The sequence below is a fragment of the Microcaecilia unicolor genome, chromosome 6 (assembly GCF_901765095.1).
Source record: "Microcaecilia unicolor chromosome 6, aMicUni1.1, whole genome shotgun sequence".
NCBI lineage: Eukaryota > Metazoa > Chordata > Amphibia > Gymnophiona > Siphonopidae > Microcaecilia > Microcaecilia unicolor.
In genome coordinates this window covers 91,964,277-91,984,569 of record NC_044036.1, presented here as the reverse complement: position 1 = coordinate 91,984,569, position 20,293 = coordinate 91,964,277, and the positions used below count along the sequence as shown (strand labels likewise).

Sequence of the window (20,293 nt, the reverse complement as noted above, 5' to 3'; positions counted from 1 at the left end):
CCCAAACAACCCCCATAAATGCCCTAACACTCCACTAACTGCTGCCATCCAAAAAACTACCACTTCAACTGCCCTACCACTCTGCAAGCTGCCCTACTGCCCCAACCCCTTACAGACCCCACACCCTGCAAACTGCCCACCCCCAAAATATCCCTCTGCATGTAAATGAGGCACCCCACAAAACTGCCCCACCTTGTAAGCCAATGAAACTTGCCCCAAACCTCACAAATTGCTCTTTGCAGCTTTACCACTATATCATAGACTGCCCCCACCAATGTATCATTTCAAAACTGCTCCATCACCCTGCTAACTGCCCACTCCCAAGAAATATCCCCAACATTCCCCACACTCAAAACATTCTCTCCACAACTGCTGCACCACCCCAAAAACTAACCTCTGCAATTGCCCCTACCACCTCAAAATTGCCCCAGCCCTAAAAATTACCCTCTCTCAACTGCCCCAATACCTTGCAAACTGTCCTATCCCTAAACTACCATCCCTACAAACTGCTCCACCCCATCATCCTGCTAACTGCCCCATATCTAAAAAAAATACTCCCCCGCTAACTACCAGCATTCACTCAAAACTATTCCCACAGCTAGCCTAGCCCACCCTGCAAAGTGTCATACCCCCAAAAAACTACCCTACAACTGTCCCACCATCTTAGACTGCCCCACTCCCAAAAAATAGCCCCTACGACTGTATCACCACCCCACAAATTGTCCCATTCGTGAAAACTATGTCCCCACTCCCCAAAAGCTACTCCATTCAACTGCCTGACCACGATGCAAAGTGCTTTAACACCCCCCCCAAAAGAATTACTCACAGCATGACCACTCCCAGCTACCCCCGCAGATACAACACATGCAATACACACAAAACACACAACAGATAACACACAGAAGTACATAAGTATTGCCATACTGGGAAAGACAAAAGGTCCTGTCTCTGGAAAATGTTTACAATTTTATACCTTTCAAATATTTGAACATCTGTATATCTCTCCAGTCTCTTCTTTCCTCCAGAGTATACATGTTCAGGTCAGCAAGTCATAAGTACATAAATATTGCCATACTGGGAAAGGCCAAAGGTCCATCAAGCCCAGCATCCTGTTTCCAACAGTGGCCAATCCAGGTCACAAATACCTGGCAAGATCCCAAAAAAGTACAAAACATTTTATACTGCTTATCCCAGAAATAGTGGATTTTCCCCAAGTCCAATTTAATAATGGTCTATGGACTTTTCCTTTAGGAAGCCATCCAAACCTTTTTAAAACTCCGCTAAGCTAATCGCCTTTACCACATTCTCTGGCAACGAATTCCAGAGCTTAATTACACATTGAGTGAAGAAATATTTCCTCCAATTCATTTTAAATTTACTACATTGTAGCTTCATCGCATGCCCCCTAGACCTAGTATTTTTGGAAAGCGTAAACAGACACTTCACATCTACCCATTCAACTCCACTCATTATTTTATAGACCTCTATCATATCTCCCCTCAGCCGCTTTTTCTCCAAGCTGAAGAGCCCTAGCTGCTTTAGCCTTTCCTCATAGGGAAGTCGTCCCATCCCCTTTATCATTTCCGTCGCCCTTCTCTGCACCTTTTCTAATTCCACTATATATTTTTTTGAGATGCCCTGCATGCTTTCCCCACTTGTTTGTAGTAGAAGGGAAGACCCGGCGATCCTCATCCTCCATATACAGAAGATTAAAAGGATGAGGCAAATGATCTAAAGGATGAAACAAAAGAAGCCAAGTGATCTACAGGATGAGAATTGACTCCCAGCCCTCCATTTCTGGGCAGCAGGCTGAGTATTAGAGAAACCAGGGCTCAAATCCCACCTGTCTCACTGGTGCTCCTTGTGACTTTTGGGCTTTTATTTGCCTCAAGAACAACTTAGATGGCAAGTCCTCCTGCATGGACCTAAACAGCTGAACTTGAATATGTAACTCTGTCCTTGAGCTCAGATTTGGTAAAGAGGCAAGTAATTAAATAAGAATATGTTTTTGATTTTAGTGGACACTACTGGTAAGATACATTTTCTCCCTTTATATATCAAAATGTGTCTTTTGTGTGTGTCAAGGAATTCCTGTATATAGATTTCTTTTTTGTTTTGGTGACTTCGCATTTCTTTCTCTTTTAGATTCAATGAAGCAAAGTCGTCGGCTAGTGCACTGGAGACAAAGGCTCTAGGGCTGGCATCTGCCGCAGAAAGGGCTAATCGAGATAGCCTGCAGATGTTCCACTCCGTGTCCCAGCTACCAGCTGTAAATACTGGATCTTTACAGGTAGGGCCTCTCTAGGTGCTGGTTTCACATGCACACTGTTTACACAGTTGATGCTGGGAAGATCAGTTCTGATGCTGGAGTTTTCAGTCCTTGTATGAGATAAATGGCCTGATGCTGGAAGTACCTACTCTGGCAGTTGGGTGATCTGGGACAGTCGGACAGCATTAATAGGAAGTTATAGGGGACTGATCTGCTTTGATGCTTGGATAGTTAATTGACAGTTTTGTAGTTTTTGATTAGAATACATTGCACATTCATTGAGTTTAATCTTACTTGCATTACCCATCTTTGGTCAATTATTGATAGCTATGATGACCAAAACAAGTTGAAAAACTCAGTGGAACTGAAGGAAGCCAGTTTCTACCATAGATCAAATTCATATCTTCCTGATTTGAAAAGTACCATCTGGATCAGCACCGGTCAGGAAATGTGAATACCTAGCAGCCCATCCATTTAAGTGAGCCCAAATGTTCCATCACTATGTCCTCCTGATCTTAATGGATGTCCCTTTCTTCTGTGCCTGGTTCTAGAGGGGTGTAGCCACAGGTGAGCCTGGAAGGGCCTGGGCCTGTACACTTTCAGCTCAGGCCCATCCAGCAGTGGCACAATCTTGGTGTAACTGGCGAGGATCCTTAAGCTCTGCCAGTTGAAGACATCCAAAGGCCCTCCAAACTATTCAGCCTTCCTCAGCAGTTAGCAGTAGTGCCTGAGCTGGGCGGGGAGGGGAGACAGATGGAGCAAGGGGCAGAGAGGAAATGCATCGTGTCTGCCCTTGCTACCCATTGGCCCATCCAAAATTTGCCATCCGGCTACCCCACTGTTTTGGATGTGAAAAAGATTGTTGCTCACTCCTCATGATAAAACCCCTTTCATCTGATCCCTTTTACTTCTTGTCAAATCTCACTCTACCCCCATTTCCCTTCTTGGTTTTTCCACTTCCCCGGATACTGTGCTGTGGTGAGACAGGATTCTTGCTGTCCAAGGGCTAGAATGAAAATCTCCTCAGTGTTGCTTTTGTACCAGAGGGTTTGCTGCAGTGCATGCAGCTGCTTTCCCTCCATCCCCAGAGCTCAGGCACCTCACATCCATGGTTAGTTAGCCCAAATCCCCTGGGCTTAGTCAGACAGGAACCTCAAACACAGCCTTTCACCCACCTTGTGATGCATTTTCAGAGGGAACCTACCAGAGTACTGTGCAATGCTACACACTGCTGAAAATTGCCCCCAGGCTGCCTGTGAATGACTGAAAGGATATAATAAAAATTTTTTGAAAGTAATAAAACTAAATCTTGTTTGGTCAGGCAAAAAGCATTGTGGAAAGGCAGATAGGTGAAAAGTATGATGTACAGTTCTCAACAGCATCACCTTTTTGTTAATTTGGTTCCTTTTTAAAGTTTTCTGTTGGGGTTATCATGTCTCCCTTTCTTTAGGGTGGGCCTGAGTCAGTCCTGGCCTTACGCTTTACCTGCTTGGATTTCCAATTTCAGATTATGAAACAAGAATTTATACAAATCCATGCATGGAATGGATAAAAAAGCAGAACTGAGTCTCTGTATCAACTTGGAATCATGTGCTGATCTAGAACCAACTCAGCTCCATACCCTTAATGCTGCCAAACCTGGGTCAGCATGGTGCTGAAATGGTTTCCTTCTCTCCTGTATACAGATGCTCCTTTAATAGATGCTCACAATCCCAGCCTTGCTTATTGAGAACTCATGTGTTCCCCCTCCGATCTAAGCCCATACTAGCTCTAGGCCTGGAAAAGGGGAATCCACCCTGATGTTGGGGCAGTGGTTTGAGGAGCCTCACCACAGAATGTTAGTGGGTGTCAGGCTTGAGTAATACAGCTATTCTGGGCTCCTGTTTTAGGAGGATACAGATCGTATCAAGCAGAAGGCGGACACCTTGACTTCCGTGGTGGATGGACATATGACTGATTACAGAAAATTGCAACAAAATTTGGAAAACTGGGAAGAGGATGTGAAAAATCTCTTCCTTGATGGAGAGAGCAGGCGAAGGGTAAGTAACACTCATGTATTCTGCAACAATTACTCTAGTTAGGGGCAGTAGAACACTTTTTGGTTGGAGGGGACCAGATAAACCAAGCTTTGGCCTGCCTCCTTGAACTCTTTTACTTGCTGACACTGTGTTGGACAACTATTGGTGGGGCCATGGACCTAGTGGCTCACACCATTCCGTTGCCTATAATTCTACTATTTTGTTACAAAGCTACGTCTGGAAATGTTCTGAAACCAAGGACTAAAATGTCTGCTGAAAAGTTGATGAGTTCTATCTCTGATCTTTCTCTCTCTCTTCTACAGCTTGCAGATCAGCTGATGTCCCGGGCTAACCTTGCCAAGAACCAAGCTCTGCAGGCCCTGAGTACTGGAAATGCCACTTTCTATGAAGTGGAAAACATCTTGAAGCATTTACGAGGTAGGTGCCTTAGGTGAAGACGCCTCATACAACTTTCTTAAAAAGAGGACTGTAGTCACTGTGCTCTCTCCACCTGATATTCAGCACTATTTAACTGGCTAGGAACAGCTCTTGGCCAGTTCAAATAGCATTTAGCTGGCTAACCGCTAATATCCAGTGGGAGATGGCCGGTTATCTCTGCTGAATATTCACAGTTAGCACATAGGGCCTTATTCTATAAAGGTTATGCTCCTAAAATTTATGCTCCTAAATTAGGAACATAATCTATGTTCCAAAACAGATTATGATCGTAATTTAGGAGCATACATTTTAGGAACCTAAATTTAGGAGCATAACCTTTATAGAATAAGGCCCATAGTGGCTAACCAACTATATCATTTGATATAGCCAGTTAGCCATAAGGCTTAATCCAGCACTAATATTTAGTGCTGGATTAAGCAGTTAAATAGCAGTCCTATCTTTAACCACTAGGAACCTAACCGGTTAGCACTGAATATCAGTTTAACCGGTTAAGTTTGGTGGCCAAAAATGAAACCTGATATTCAATGCCGGTCACCAGAAACAGCCAGGCATTGAATATCTGGGATCAGTGCTGACTGTAGCACTTGTGCAGACTGCCTCCCTTCTGACTGAATATCAGCTCGTCTAAGTCTAGCCTAATGGGATTTAAATGTCACCAGTGTAGTCCACAAACCTCCAACTAATGTATAGTGCAACACCTTATACCCCCTTGCTACACATACAGGCTCCAACACTCGTTCTGCTTCTGTTTTGCTTTCTCTTGTTTCTGCTCCTTTTACTATTTTCTCTTGCTTTTTTTATCCGGCCTTTTCCGCTACCTGTGTGTAGCAGATCTAAAATGTTGAGAATGGCCGATTTATTTATTTATTTTTTATGTCATGGGTCTGTAAACATACTGAAAAAGTGATGTAATTTGAACTTCTGTCATTTTTTTAATTTTTCACATAAAAGGATGGGGTTTGGACTGTTGTATTGCAAACTGTTTGCCCTATCAGAATTCATTAAAACCTCATTTTTTGTTTCTGGAGACTTTGGTCACCTTTTCCAGAGATGGTCACATACGTGCAGATTTTTGCCCCACCCACACCAGATCCCAGCATGTCTCCTTGAAATCTGTGTGGTGTGTTTATTCTCATGCAAACAGCATCTTTCTAAAATTGTTCGGCACACATAAATATGGTCTACGAGTGCAAAATGCTTACATGTGGAGATGCTTATAAAAAAGGGCTGTAATCTCTAGCGCAGAGGTCCAGATGCTCAAAACTCCAGTGCTGTACAAAACAATGCTGGAAAATTCCACCACAACAGCGCATTAAAAGAACTTCCTATTGCTAAGTGTTAACAGCATAAAAATATTATGGGAGCTGTTAGAGCAGAGCATTGGGAAGTAAGGAGGGGGGTACGTGCCGAGCACATACACACAAGAGGGAACCCTTCATGGTAAGGAGAGGAGGCACCAGTGCGGAAGCCTCGATGCGAGGGTGAGCGTAAGTGTCTCAAGGCAGTGGCAGGAAAATAGTAAAACTCCTCCTAATGTCTCTACAGCAGCTAATCCCCCACCCTCAGTCCAACCCATATTTTTATTTTAGCTATATATATCAGAGTAATTTGGGGGAGATTTAAATTTAAAAGCTAGGATCTTACCTGGCTTAAACTCCGGTGCAGTTTTTGTAAAATGTTTGCTTAACCTTTTGTATCTTAAAGGCAACCTCATCCATTAAAGCATTTTCTAGCTTGCCCCTAAGGGTGGCCAACTTTCTTAAAAGAATTTCAGACCCATAGCTTTTAGGCAAGAGTTCTGCATTTGCAAAATTGCCTCTTCAAAGGAATTTGCCGGGCTGCTTACCTAACACCAGCTCCGAGATGCTGTAAGGTTCCTGTCAGTAAGAGTGCCCTTGTTCTGGGTGCTTGAGCATCAAGCTAAATCAAAACGTGCCTAATTTAAATGAGATTAGCAAGCTACTTGAGCTAATCTCTGCCATGGTGCTATGCTAGAGATCTCTGAGCATTCAGCGCTAGCAAAAGTAGGCGCTAGTCTGGCTTTAAGGGCCTCTAGCGCTCACATTTGCTTCTGAGCATCAGGGCAAGAGTTTCTAGTTTCTCACATTTTACTTTTATTTATTTATTTATTTTTAGTTTCTCATTTTCTGATGGCATCTTGCCCAAATAGAGTTCTTGTTTTCTTTTTCAATTTCTCAACAGAAAACTGTAACTAAGAGTTGATCTGTTGCACATTGCAAGTTGGAGGTCTAAGGGATCCTTGTATCTAGTAGCATACATCCTTCTTCCTTCCATGTGGTCCAAGGCTCTCCTCTCTCTCTCGCTCTCTCTCTCTTTTTAATTGAGGTTTGATTTTTATGGAATACCTTCTTTGACAGGTTTTAACCTGCAGGTGGATGACAGGAAAGCAGAGGCTGAAGATGCTATGCGCCGATTACCAGAAATAAGACGCAAAGTAGATGCTGCCAATGCAACAACCCTGCAAGCTGAGCTGGCTCTGGGCTCTGCTGCTACTGTTGTGCAAGAAGCCTACAGGATGGCAAATGAGGCTCAGGACATCAGCAGTGAAACTGGGCTGGTGAGAACGGTGGGGAGGGACCTTTCAGTTCAATCTTTTTATTCATTATGTGTTCATTTTCAAAGCACAGAGACTTGCACATTGAATAGAACATAAAAACAGCATTTAACATCTACAAAAACAGAACCACTTTGTCTAAATTACTCAATACACAGCATCTAGGGTGTCTACTAGCAAAATTGTGATGTAAAATGAAGGAACCATTATACTTAAATAACATATAACTGGCCCAGAAGAAAGGTAAAATAAAGCATTCAGTTTCTAAAGTTACCTCCACATCTTTGCTTGCCACCATTTTATACAGTTCTGGATGTGGCCTTTTTAGCCTTCACAGTTTTGTTCTCCATTGATGCATGGTGAGATTCAGTGTGTGGCAGTAAGAAATTATTGCTGCAAATACCAGATTTCACATAGGATTCTCAGGAGTTCCAAGCCTAAGCGGCCATCTTTGCTAATACTCACCAGTACCTCCTGGGGAGGACTTTATAATGAAGCATGGGGAAGATATTTGGGGCAGAGAGAGGGGGAAAGAAGCGAAGCCAAGGTCCTTTCTCAAACAACATTAAATATGTTGATGTTACCAATACTGTTGTACTTGGCTTTCATTATATAATAATGGATAGAAATTTCATTTTGATCCTGCAAATAACTAATTCTCCCCAGGGACATTAATTTACTGCTGAATTAGTTAATCCAGGATTAAAATTATATAAGATGTAATAGAGTTTGTCCCCCAAATTCTATGAATATCCATATTTAATGTAGGAGAACAACATTGATCAATTTGAGCAATTAACAGAAGTAGAAGTGGTTGGTTGTATAAACAGTTTCAGTGTCATGGCTGCCTTTCTTTGTAACCAGCTGAGCCTGGACTACTTCATGGATGATGGCCCTGATTATGGGGAACTCACTTGCTAGGTGAGAAAGACTTCTTTCATTCTGAGGTGGTCTTGGGCTTTCTCTGTGCCTTAGAATAGTGACTGGCTCTGCCATGAACAGAAGACTGCTATCACTGTCACAGCAGAGGTGCTGCCAGAGAGAGGAGGACAGCCTGAGTATTATTGATCATCTCAATCCAGCATTTTGAGGGCTAGATTAAGGCTTTTCTGAATAATGCACAGCATTAATGAGTACAAGTTCAGACATGCTTATGGACATAACAAAATGAACCTTTTACACAGAACCAACTAGTCTCATTAACACATCTCCCTATGGAGGGTTCCAAGGGGCCCCATCTCTTGCAATCTCCATAATCCTTGAAATAATTCTGCATCAGCAAATTCCCCTCCCACAAAAAAAAACAAACCCTTCAGAAAAATGTACAGCTTGGTTCACTATTGCCATTTCAAACCTATAACCTTAAATTCCCCATTAGTACAGTACTTGTACATGACAAAAAGTTCAAATATTGCAGCTAACCCAGTTGACTCTCTCAAGGCTTAACTCACACCAAAACCTTTTGCTTCAACTTCTGGTGGTCCTTGAGACAATAGATTCATCTACAAATTATGAAAAGAATTAGAAATATGGGACTCAGATGGCAGCCTGTGTTTTGTGTGCTGCCCCCGAGACCCCCCACCGTTTCCCGTGAGCTTCCTTTCAAGCTGGTTGATTTGACATTTTGCAGCAGCTGGTTTTCATGACCTATCTTTTCTTCTCCTACAGGGTGTTGGGAGATTGAACTTGGAAGTGAATGGCACAACAGATAGGGTGCTGACTCTGGAGAGGGCTGTTGCTGGTTTGATGAGAAAGGCAGGAGAAGCAGAGGGAGAGTTGGAAACTAAATTGTTGGCAGCCACGGGGGACGCAGCAGCAGTGCAGATGGTAAGGTGTTTGGAAAACTCGACTACAGCTAGGATTCTTCTTTACCCCATACTCTAACCTTCCTATTTTCTCCCACTGGAGTTTAAAACATGTTATTTTCTTCTCTGCAGATCTTTAATGATGCTCAAAGTGCTGATACTGGAGCCCGCAATGCCAAAACCGCTGTTGAGGAAACTCTGAATGCCCTGAATAACGTACTGATTCAACTGGGTAAGTCAAAGTACTGGGAAATCTGGGTGTCTGGTGCTCTACCTTTAGGAACCTTCTGGTTTCAGAATGTCTGTCAGTCTCAGGCTGGACTAAAAAAATGTCAGATCTCTGTGTGGGAAGGAAAGGTCTTGTAAGCAATGTTGCACACCTGTAACAGTTGTTCTCCTTGGACAACAAGATACAACAGCCGCACACATGGGTGACATCACAGCTGATGGTGCCAATTGGCCCTTGTCACATAGCTCAGAAGTTCCTGGCCTTATTCGAACTGCTCTAGAGCATCAGTTATAGTTCAGAGCTGGCTTTAACAAAGGGAAGGGCAGGATTGTGTGGCTGTCATATTCTCCTGTCCGGAACACCTGTTACAGGTGTGCAACATCTCTTTCTCCATGGACAAGCAGGATGTACAACAGCCATACATGTGGAAATTCACAAGCTGAGGGTTGCCAAATGAGAATTATTTATTTATTTATTTGTAACATTTATATCCCACATTTTCCCACCCATTAGCAGGCTCAATGTGGCTTACATAATACCGTAAAGGCGATCGCCAATTTCGGTAGATGTTAAACAATACAATTTTAAAATATAAATTTAAATTATGGCAAGTTGAACCATTAAACTGCAGTGGAATTTACTATGGCATTAGCAAACGAACATCAGAAAACACAGATTGATCAATATAAACAATGTTTTGGAAATGTGTGAGGTGAAAGCCATGTTGCTATTTGCAATGTCTGTGATTGAGACAGAATACAAATATGCCAGCATTGTAGATATGGCCCTGAGTTTATGAGCAGTAACTCTCGGTGGATTTGGAACAGAGTGCAAATGCCAGTTAGACAGTGTTCTCTTTGAAACAGGTAAACCTAGATTATTGGGATTTATTGAAAGAAATAGTTGCATGGTTGATTTGGTTTAGAAGTTCTTTGAAGATAGATCTGAAGACCTCTTCCATGTTCTAAAGCATATAGTTCACTTTGATGTGAAGTAGAGTGTGGAGGAGGTAAAAATAATTGGCAGATTGATTAGTTGATTTAAATGGAAACTAGACACCATTTTAGAGAGAAAATTAGGATAGGTCCGTAAAATAACCTGCTTGATGGTCAGTAATGGGTTGAGATCCAGGGTAACCAGATTCAATTCCCTCTGCAGCTCCGTGTGACCCTGGGCAAGTCACTTAACCCTCCATTGCCACAAGTACAACAGTAACTGTCAGACTTGTGAGTTCTTGTACCAAGTAGAGTGCTGCTGAGCCCGGTACTCAGACCAGGTTCTACTTGGCGGCCGGACAACCTTGGGTTTCACCTATGCTGACCACCGTTCCCCAGAGGTTGAGCCCCTAGGTGCGGGTGGCCTGCAGGACTTACGAGACGGAGCAGGAAGCGGGGTGGTGAATGTAATGGCCAGACAGGCAGCAGGCAAGAGAGTGATCCAGGTACAGGCAAAGTCAATAGGCAGGCAGCAGGCAGGGGAGTAATCCAGGTATAGGCAATGTCACTAGGCAAACAACAGGCAAGAGAGTAATCCAGGCACAGGTAAAGTCAATAGGCAGGCAGCAGGTCAAGAGAGTAATCCAGGTACGGGCAAAATCAGTAGGCAGGCAGCAGGTCAAGAGAGTAATCCAGGTACGGGCAAAGTCAGTAGGCAGGCAGCAGGTCAAGAGAGTAATCCAGGTGCAGGCAAAGTCAGTAGGCAGGCAGCAGGCAAGAGAGTAATCCAGGTACAGGCAAAGTCAGCAACGAGGGACAAAGTAGAGAAGAAGCACACTACTGAGCAAGTAACACCTACCAAAGTAGAAGCCGAAGCATGGTGTCCAGGAAGAGCTCAGCTGATAAAGTGCTGGCATCTGACATCAGCAGGGAGAAGGATCACAGCCATAGGACAAGAGCAGGGGAAGGAGGAACCAGAAGACCAATAGGAGAGAAGCAAGGGAAGCCAGGCAGAGAAAGAGCAGACTCAGGTGCATGGAAGCAAAGCAATCAAGGAGGCTGCAGCCAGAGAAGAACTACACACACATGGCTTAGGGCTGTGCCAGTCAAGTGTGCGTGTTGACGGGACCTCGCGCAGCCCGAGGACGCCACTTGCGTTGAGGTAGGGGACATGACAGTAATATAATGTACTTCTTAGATTGTAAGCCCACTAGGAACAGATTCAGTACCTGTAAAATGAAACTACAAACTGCTTGTCTATGCAGTATATAAATACTGAAATTAAAAGAAATTAACTCTGTCAGCAAGAATCTGAAGAAAGGGATGGTAATAAACCAGTGCTTGTAGTTCGCTAACTTGTCTTGCTGATGTTATAGCCACTAAAGAGAGTGTGTTTCCGGTGAGAAATTTTAGATGACAGATCCTCAAAAGGAGGGCAAGTTAAGGCTTGTAGGACTAGATTCAAATCCGAATAAGGAACTGAGAGGTGATTTGGTGTTGAGGAGACCACTCAAAATTCTGGAGACAATAGGATATTGTGAGATTGGTTGAGAAGTAAATCCTTCATGAAAAGAATTTATTGCACGTAGGTGAGCACAAACTGAATCATAAGAAAGACCAGAGTCCGAGAGGTGGAGCAGGTAATAGGGAAGATATAAGACATGTGAAGAGGTCTTGGGAATTAGAGAAACACCATTCTGAGAAACGTTTCCACTTAAGGGCGTAGGCCTTCCTTGTGGACGATTTTCTTGACTGCAGAAGAACAGACTCTATAGCTGTTGATAAGTTCAAAGATTTGAATGGTCTCTGCTCAGTTTCCACACAGTGAATGCAGTGAGCGGATGTTTGGGTGAAAAGTGGTTCCTTGGTCTTGAGTAATGAGATGTTGTAGAGGAGGTAGTTGACTGAGCTGTAGAAGAATAGAAAACCAGGGTTGATGACGCTAATATGGAGCTATTAGGAGAATGTGAGCTTTGACCTGGCAAATGTTTTGAATGGTTTTTGGTAATCAAGGGAATTGGTGAGAATATGTACAGGAGGCTTGTTGACAAAGAGATGAGGAACGAACCTTTGGCTATGATGAGGGTGCTGGGATGATGAGAGCAGAACTTCTTGTATTTGGTGTTGAGATTTGATGCAAAGAGGTCTATAGATGGGATCCCAAACTTCGCTGTGATCTGATGATAGATAGGTTGAGAGACCACTCATGGGGTTGGAGATGATGACTGATTGAATCCACTAAGATACTTCAGTTTCCAGGTAGGTCAATGGTTGTGAGAAAGATGTTGAGAGTAGAGAGTTGCATGGAGACAGACATTTCACCGTCCCCACTGGAATCTAACCCATTCCTGTCCATCCCTTCTGTAATCTCCTCCATCCCCACCTGTCCCCTGTACTAAATAACCTGACTTATGGTAAAATAACCCAACCTATATCATCTTATGTATCTTTCCTAGACATTTGCAAATGTCTGTACGTGGAGGTCCCATTCATAAGCATATTTATTTCTACATGTATTGTAGGAATCGAGGAGGAAGGAAATGTAGAGATCTCTTAACCTTTCAAACTGCTGTTCCACACATCTAGTTTACTCAGAGACAATGTTTCTTCTAAGGAGTGACCTGGTGTGTGCAAATTGTTTTGTGTGTGAGCAACAAGTTTTAAAAACCAGCAATTTTTGAGTGCCAATACTAGCAATGTATTTCTGTATATAGCACAAAAAACATCTTTGTGAGCAACCATGTAAGATCTGTGAGCGACGCTCCTAAAATGTGTGAGCAATCGCTCATGTGCTTCGCTTAGAGGGAACATTGCTCAGAGAACCCAAGAGAAAAATATTTGTCATCTATTATATGCCTACTGTACATGTAATGCATCCCCAGAGAACAGAAGCAAACAATATTGCTTCCTACCAAATAAGCGTGACAAGTTTAAGATTAGAAGTTTGTATTTCACTACCTTTTCTTAATTCTTGTTAAACTTAAAATTGGTATTATAGTTACATATTATGCAGCCATCTGCAAGTAAGCTGTTTAGCACACACATCCTGTTCCTGCTCTATATACTGAGTTTCTCTGTGTATCGCACACTAAGATAAGCAGACAGGACTGAGGAGCTCACTGCTTTCATGTGCTGGACTGCTTGTCCCTTCTCACATAAACCATGTGATAATTCAGCTATTGTTTTGTGCAATTAAATGTATTGTAAAGAAGCCTGTGCAGGAGTAGAAATTTTGGAGCTTGAGCACTGTTGTAGAGACTTCTCTAATTTTTGTCTCAGTGACAACATAGGTGCGGTCGGGTTTAAACCTGCCTTCAATGAAGTTTGCATGAAAGTAGTCTGTGTACTGTCCATACCCTTTGGTATCGTTGAACGTTTTACCTTGCAAGTGGAGCTTTAATATTTGGTCCCTGTTCTTGTGGGGTCTTAGAGATATTTTTTTGCACTACTCACAATGAGTCACTTCATGGTTTGAGCCCAAACATAACAAGCAGAGCTGATGAAAATCTGTTGCAGACACTTTACTGCTTCAGTTTGAGCATCTTTTAAACCCCGATTTGTTCTCCATGGCAAAAAATTGAGCCACGAGGTTAAATTCAATTGCTGAAATCGTGAAGAGAGACAAGAGTATTGTGCTGCTGACCGCTGTGGTGGTTAGAAGATAACTGATGCTCTAGAGCTGTTTATAAGGGCAGGAACTACTGGGTATATGACAAGGGCCGATTGGTGCCGTCAGCTATGACATCACCCAGTTGTGTGGTTGTTGTACATCCTGCTTGTCCGTGGAGACTCCCTGAACCCATACACCAGGCCCCCTCCCTGCCCATCTTTAAATCCTTGCTCAAAGCCCACCTCTTCAATGTCGCCTTTGCCTCCTAACCACTATACCTCTATTCAGAAATATAGACTGCACCAACTTGACATTTCGTCCTTTAGATTTTAAGCTCCTTTGAGCAGGGACTGTCCCTCGTTGTTAAACTGTACAGCACTGCGTAACCCTAGTAGCGCTCTAGAAATGTTAAGTAGTAGTAGTAGTAGTAGTAATTTGTTTTTGCCCATTTTCTTAGATAAGTACGTGAAGGCACTGAGTCTTGGTGTGATCATGCTCTAGTGACCTACCATTTTACAGGCAAAATCAGTGACAATCACAAAAGATAAGAAGTGAAGAAAAGTCTGAAATCAGTTCAGGCTTTGTAACAGGAAGTGGGTGGGGCAGACTATCCTGGGCCTTATGGTCCTTATATTGAACTGTTGTATCCTCTGTTTCTAAGTTAATACAATCTTCATATCTTAATCCCAGCATAGCAGAGGCAGAGAAAATATCCATGCTTGCAAAAATGATCTATTTCCATTTACAACCTAAAATGGAATTAAGTGCCTGCCCATGTTCTGGAAAGAAAGGAATTTATGATGTCTTGTTCTACTGCATATTCTTGGGGTTAAGTAACATGGAATCTACTACTACTACTTAACATTTCTAGAGCGCTACAAGGGTTACGCAGCGCTGTACAAATTAACGAATAAGGACGGTCCCTGCTCAGAAGAGCTTACAATCTTGACTCTGCCAAGTACTTGTAACCTGGACTGGCCACTGTTGGAAAACAGGATACTGGTCTAGATGAACCCTTGGTCTGACTCAGTTGGGCAATCCTTATGTCAGGGGCGTATCTGCGTGGGGCCACAGGGGCCTGGGCCCCCACAGAATTCACCCTGGCCCCCCTCCCCGCCGTCAACCCTCCCCCACTGCTTACTTTTGCTAGCGGGGGGCCCCAACCCCCGCCAGCCGAGGTCCGACCCGAAGTCTTCATATTTCGTCTTCCTCCGACTCCTCCGTGGCCATGCTGTAAGTAACGCTGCTGCGACGTCAGACTCCGAACTGGATTCAACGAATCAGCAGCGTTACTTACAGCATGGCCACGGAGGAGTCAGAGGAAGACGAAATATGAAGACTGCGGGTCGGACCTCGGCTGGCGGGGGTTGGGGCCCCCCGCCAACAAAGGTAAGCAGCGGAGGAGGGTTGACGGCGGGGGGGGGGGGTGCAGAGTGGCAGTGACGGCGGCGGGGGGGGGGGGGCAGGGCGGGGGGGGGGCGAGGCAAAAATGTGCCCCCTCTCTCTGGCTCTGGCCCCCCCTACCGCCAGATTCCAGATACGCCCCTGCCTTATGTGCTATCTGGATTGAATGACTGGCTTTACTTTCAGTCCCTCCCTGGTGTAATAGCATTGAGGTGCAGATTACTGCAGGGGTTTAGCCCACCCTGCTGAGGTGTTGCATGGGACCTTGCAGGTGCCTGTTACTACAGTTTGCAGATATTTGCTGTTGCACCAGCACTGCCTGTCTCTTTGTAGGGGAAACTTTAGGGGACATTAGGGCAGTAGTATTCACTCCCCGTCTTCCAGGGCCACAAATGGGGCAGATTTTCGGTATATCCCTAATACATAGTAACATAGTAAACATAATAGATGACGGCAGAAAAAGACCTGCACGGTCCATCCAGTCTGCCCAAGAAGATAAATTCATATGTGCTACTTTTTTATTTGTACTGTCCTCTTCAGGGCACAGACCGTATAAGTCTGGCCAGCACTATCCCTGCCTCCCAACCACCAACCCCGCCTCCCACCACCAGCTCTGGCACAGACTGTATAAATCTGCCCAGCACTATCCTCGCCTCCCAACTACCAGTCCCGCCTCCCACCACCAGCTCTGGCACAGACCGTATAAGTCTGCCTAGCACTATCTCCGCCTCCCAACTACCAGTCCCGCCTCCCACCACCAGCTCTGGCACAGACCGTATACGTATGTATGAGAGAGAGATCTGTATGCATACAAGCTCCATTGTATGCCAAATCTCTTTATTTATTAATTCAAGGTGGTGTACAGCTGAAATAAAATTTACAATTTTGTTAACAGCATAACAATAGTAAAATGACATGTGGTTGGGTAGGGGAAAGGTTCTGTGGTCTGTTATGGTTTTCAGTTGTTTGCATTGTATATTTTTCCAATAAAAATTGGATTGAACAAAAAAAAACACCCCAAAACAATAATAAAATGACTAAATACAAGCATAAATACAATCAATGAGGTAAACCTGGAGAAGAAAAATTGAATCCTAGTAATAGGACTTACATGATACAGAATCAGAAAAATAAACATTTAACAGCACCGTAAAACAATCATATAATGGTAACATGATAAATGTCAGCAGAATATGAATGATACCATAATAGGCAACTTGGAAGAACGTTCTTATGACCCACACATTCATTAGGGATATACTGGAACCCTGACTCATTGGTGGCTCTTGAGTACTGGGCATGAAAGTGTCCCTGTGCAGTAGAAAGCAGAACAAATGCAGCTTTATCACTGTCTTCTTTTTCTCCATGGAACAGAGCAGCCTTGGTTAGTGGATGAGAAAGACGTTAACATGCTCGAGTCCAGCCTGAGTGCAGCACGGAATACAATTACCAGTCGGCTGAGACCCAACATGATGCAGCTGGAGGAGATGGCTGAACGACAGAGGAGCAAAATTCTCTTCATGGAGAAGAACATTGATCAGATCCTGCTGGACATAGAGAACCTGGAGGAAATCCGCAGAGCACTGCCACCTAACTGTTACAATCTACAACCAATTGAACGCCCCTGAACCTGAGAGGCACAGAGACACACAGGATCGTAGGAGCATACCAGTAGAGACAGAGAACACAAGTCTGCTGCACTGACTCATTCCTTCCCCTCTGGCTGGGTTGTAGGGAGGTGGGTTTTGCGATAATACTCCTCTGCTCCTGACCTTGAGACTTCTGAGCCAAAGTGTCATTTTGCCCTTTGAACTGACTTGTAGATGGCCTTACAGCATCTCCAGGGAGGCAATGAAAAAGGCAACACCCTCTTTCATTTTGTGATCTTAAACCAAGTTAGGGCTACACTGATAATTCAGAGTAAAGTGTTTTGTATGTTTTTTTTTCTTTAACTGTAAAAGAAACAGCAGCAATGTGAGTAGACTGAAGAAGAGGGTGGAAAATACCAACTGCTTCTTCTTTCCTCAGACGTTCCTTCTCTCCTTCCAGTTCCCAAGCAGTCTGTTAGGATGCTTCAGCATACTGGCAGCTGTTTTCCCTGCTTCTCCTCCCCTCTCAGGATGAGGTCCTATTAGAGCACATAGCAGCAGACAAGGGGTAGGTAATCTAATTATGTCTGCTGAGGAAAGAACACACCCTGAGCATCATAATCCATTTCCTCTCTCATAGTAACAGCAAAAAGATGATTCTAATCTGGACAGAGCAATATGGCACCTAGAAACAACAGACCTTTAGTGCAATATGCTTTTTCTAGTTTTAGTGGCAGACATACGAAATGTTTTGTTCCAGGATCACAGTTGCTCCAGATAAGCTAAATCTTCTCTGTTTTCAGTGGGGGTAAAAGCAGAACTCTTTTTGTGTTTGAGAAAAACTGAAGTTAAACCTTAAAGCATTTGCTCTTAGCCTGCTTCTCTCTGGACATGTAATAAGCAGGAGAGAAAATACATTACAACACACCCTACCCCCCCCCCCTCTCTGTTCTGGGTCCATAATCCCATTATTTTTATTCTTGTGTTAAGTGCTGACCTTGATATTTTTTTTATGTATATTTTTTTGTTCAGTAGTAGTTCAATGCAAGTTTGCTTTCTTAGCCTCCTCAGTCGCACACATGCAACATTTGGTCCTCATATCTATGATGTGATTCCTTGAACTAGAACAATGCTGTAAACTGCATTTGTTTCTACTCAATTACAGGAGTTAGATGTTTGCCACTGAGTTTTTATTTTAAATTATTTATAATTATGAAGTAGAGATGGATGAAGCACTGATACCCAGTCAAAGCTCCTGTCTCATGACCCAATGCTGTCTTTCTGCCTGTTAAGGCTTGGAGTTTATTTATGTGTTAAACTGATCTGAGCTATCTCACTGCAGATTAGTGTAAATTATGTCAAGTACAACAACCAATGTAAATTCTTTGGGACCAATGCAGAAATCCTGGGTGCCCAGTTACTGTGGATGCTGTGCACACGTTAATGGCCAATCAATGCAGAGAGCAATTGAATGTGGGTGTTAACTCATGCAGAAGATAAGACTGCACATTGCATTAAAATGTAAGGTAATGAGGCCATTAAGTATTCCAGGCAATACATGGAAGGAAACTGTGGCTTTTGCTGCGTGGACAATACGAGAAAATATTTTGTCAAGCCTGGGACAGCTTAGAAGGGTTATCTGAAAAGATTTAATGCCAATTTTGTCTTTTGCAACCAGAAGTGCCTGCAAGTTTAAAAGACTGATGGGAGGTAACAGAGCTTGTGTGCATGTTGGAACAAAACAAAAGTGTCAGGACACACTGATGCCTGTTCTTCTATATATAAATATCAGCCTCGCAAAAATGTTATGTACAAGAAATGTTTATAATGATCATACGTATGTGCAGAAGAATAGGTGCTGCTGTGTGATGCTACTTTTGTTTTTGTTCTGACATGTGTACAAGAAGCTGCATTTACTGCAAAACCTTTGTTCACTGTGTCTAGGATGCTTCTGATTTGCACACAAGTTCTGTGCACATAAGATTTGCATACACATAACTTGCTATATGCCACAGTATTACTCTCACAGCAGAAGCAGACAACTGCGTACAGCTCTACCTGGGGCTTTCTTCATTGACCTCTGTCTGCCTTGAGACTGACCAACGGTAGACGGTGTGGGCGGTACTTGATGATCTTAAAAATCAAATGTGGCCATGCTTCATTTCCTGGACACGAGTAGTTACACTTCTAGTTTTAGGTCCTAACCAATAAACACTGCTCCAACATCCTTGCTGCACAAGAATTAAATTGCCCAGGCTTGCCTTTTCGGTGCTGTGAAAGGTACTCAGCAATAGTACCTGCATCACAAAACCCCCTCCACCAAAGAATCCTTAAGTGGCAAGCAAAGACCTACATTTATAATTTATAGATATCCTAAAATAGAAACCCTAAATATAGGGGACAAGTATGTATGCATATATAGAGAAAGAAAGAATTATGGATCATTTATAATCTCAGAGCATTTTCTAAGCAGTATGTTAATGTTTATATGGTTATTTCATCACATAAAGGAACTGCTTAGAATAATGCCACCTGTAAACAAGAGGTAAAAAAGGAAATGTTCCAGAAACTGATAAAACTCAGCAGGTACCAGAATAAGCATCCTAGTTAGCCCCCCCCCCCAAAAAAAAAAAAACAAGAGAGAGAGAAAATAATGAATGGGGTAATGCAATGATTTACTTCACTTTGTGTAGAAGATAAATGAGACAATCACAGTAACATAGTAGATGATGGCAGATAAAGACCTGCATGTTCCATCCTGTCTGCCCAACAAGATAAACTCATTACATAAGGTATGATGTGAAACTACATATGTATACCTGATCTTGATTTGTCCTTGCCATTTGCAGGCACAGGCTGTAGATGTCTGCCCAGCACTGTCCTTGTTCTAAATTTATGAAGTTGTCAAAGCACCTGAAAAGCTTCACTGTGGCTTATCCAAATCTATTCAGCCAAGATCAGGGCACAGACCACAGAAGTCTTGCCCAGCACTGGCTTTGCTTCTCAATTAGTGGTGTTGCTACCTAATCTCCACTCTTCTTTCCCAAACAGGATTCTTTTGTGCAGTGCCGTAGCAAGGGTGCCTGAAACACGGGGCGGGTCACCGCTACGCACCCCCCTGGGTGCAGGGCATGGCGCACCCCCTCTGGAGCGCACCCCGCCGAAACGCACCCTACCTTTTAGCGGGGGGGGGGGGGGGGGGGCAGGCGGGAGGGCCGATGCGCCCCCCAGTGCACGTCACTGGGAGCTGCATCTGCTCTGCTGCTTCCCTGCCGGGGCACAGAAAGCAGGGAAGCAGCAGAGCCGATGCAGCTCACAGTGACGTGCACTGGGGGCGGATCGGCCCTCCCGCCAGTGAGCCGACACCCCCCCAGCGCGTGCACCCGGGGCGGACCGCCCC

The 20,293-nt window shown here is 43.7% G+C and overlaps 1 protein-coding gene across 1 annotated transcript in view; it reads left to right on the top strand.

The window, feature by feature from the left end:
* The window catches only part of LAMC2 (laminin subunit gamma 2), a 101,482-nt gene extending 81,967 nt beyond the window's left edge, over positions 1-19,515 (top strand). Inside the window, exons 18-24 of the mRNA XM_030206661.1 lie at positions 2,146-2,290; positions 4,159-4,308; positions 4,611-4,725; positions 7,125-7,324; positions 8,990-9,148; positions 9,259-9,358; positions 16,679-19,515. Of these exons, the coding sequence (XP_030062521.1) occupies positions 2,146-2,290; positions 4,159-4,308; positions 4,611-4,725; positions 7,125-7,324; positions 8,990-9,148; positions 9,259-9,358; positions 16,679-16,932 (1,123 nt within the window). The 3' untranslated portion in view covers positions 16,933-19,515. The remainder of the gene's footprint in view (positions 1-2,145; positions 2,291-4,158; positions 4,309-4,610; positions 4,726-7,124; positions 7,325-8,989; positions 9,149-9,258; positions 9,359-16,678) is intronic.
* Positions 19,516-20,293: the final 778 nt, after the last annotated feature.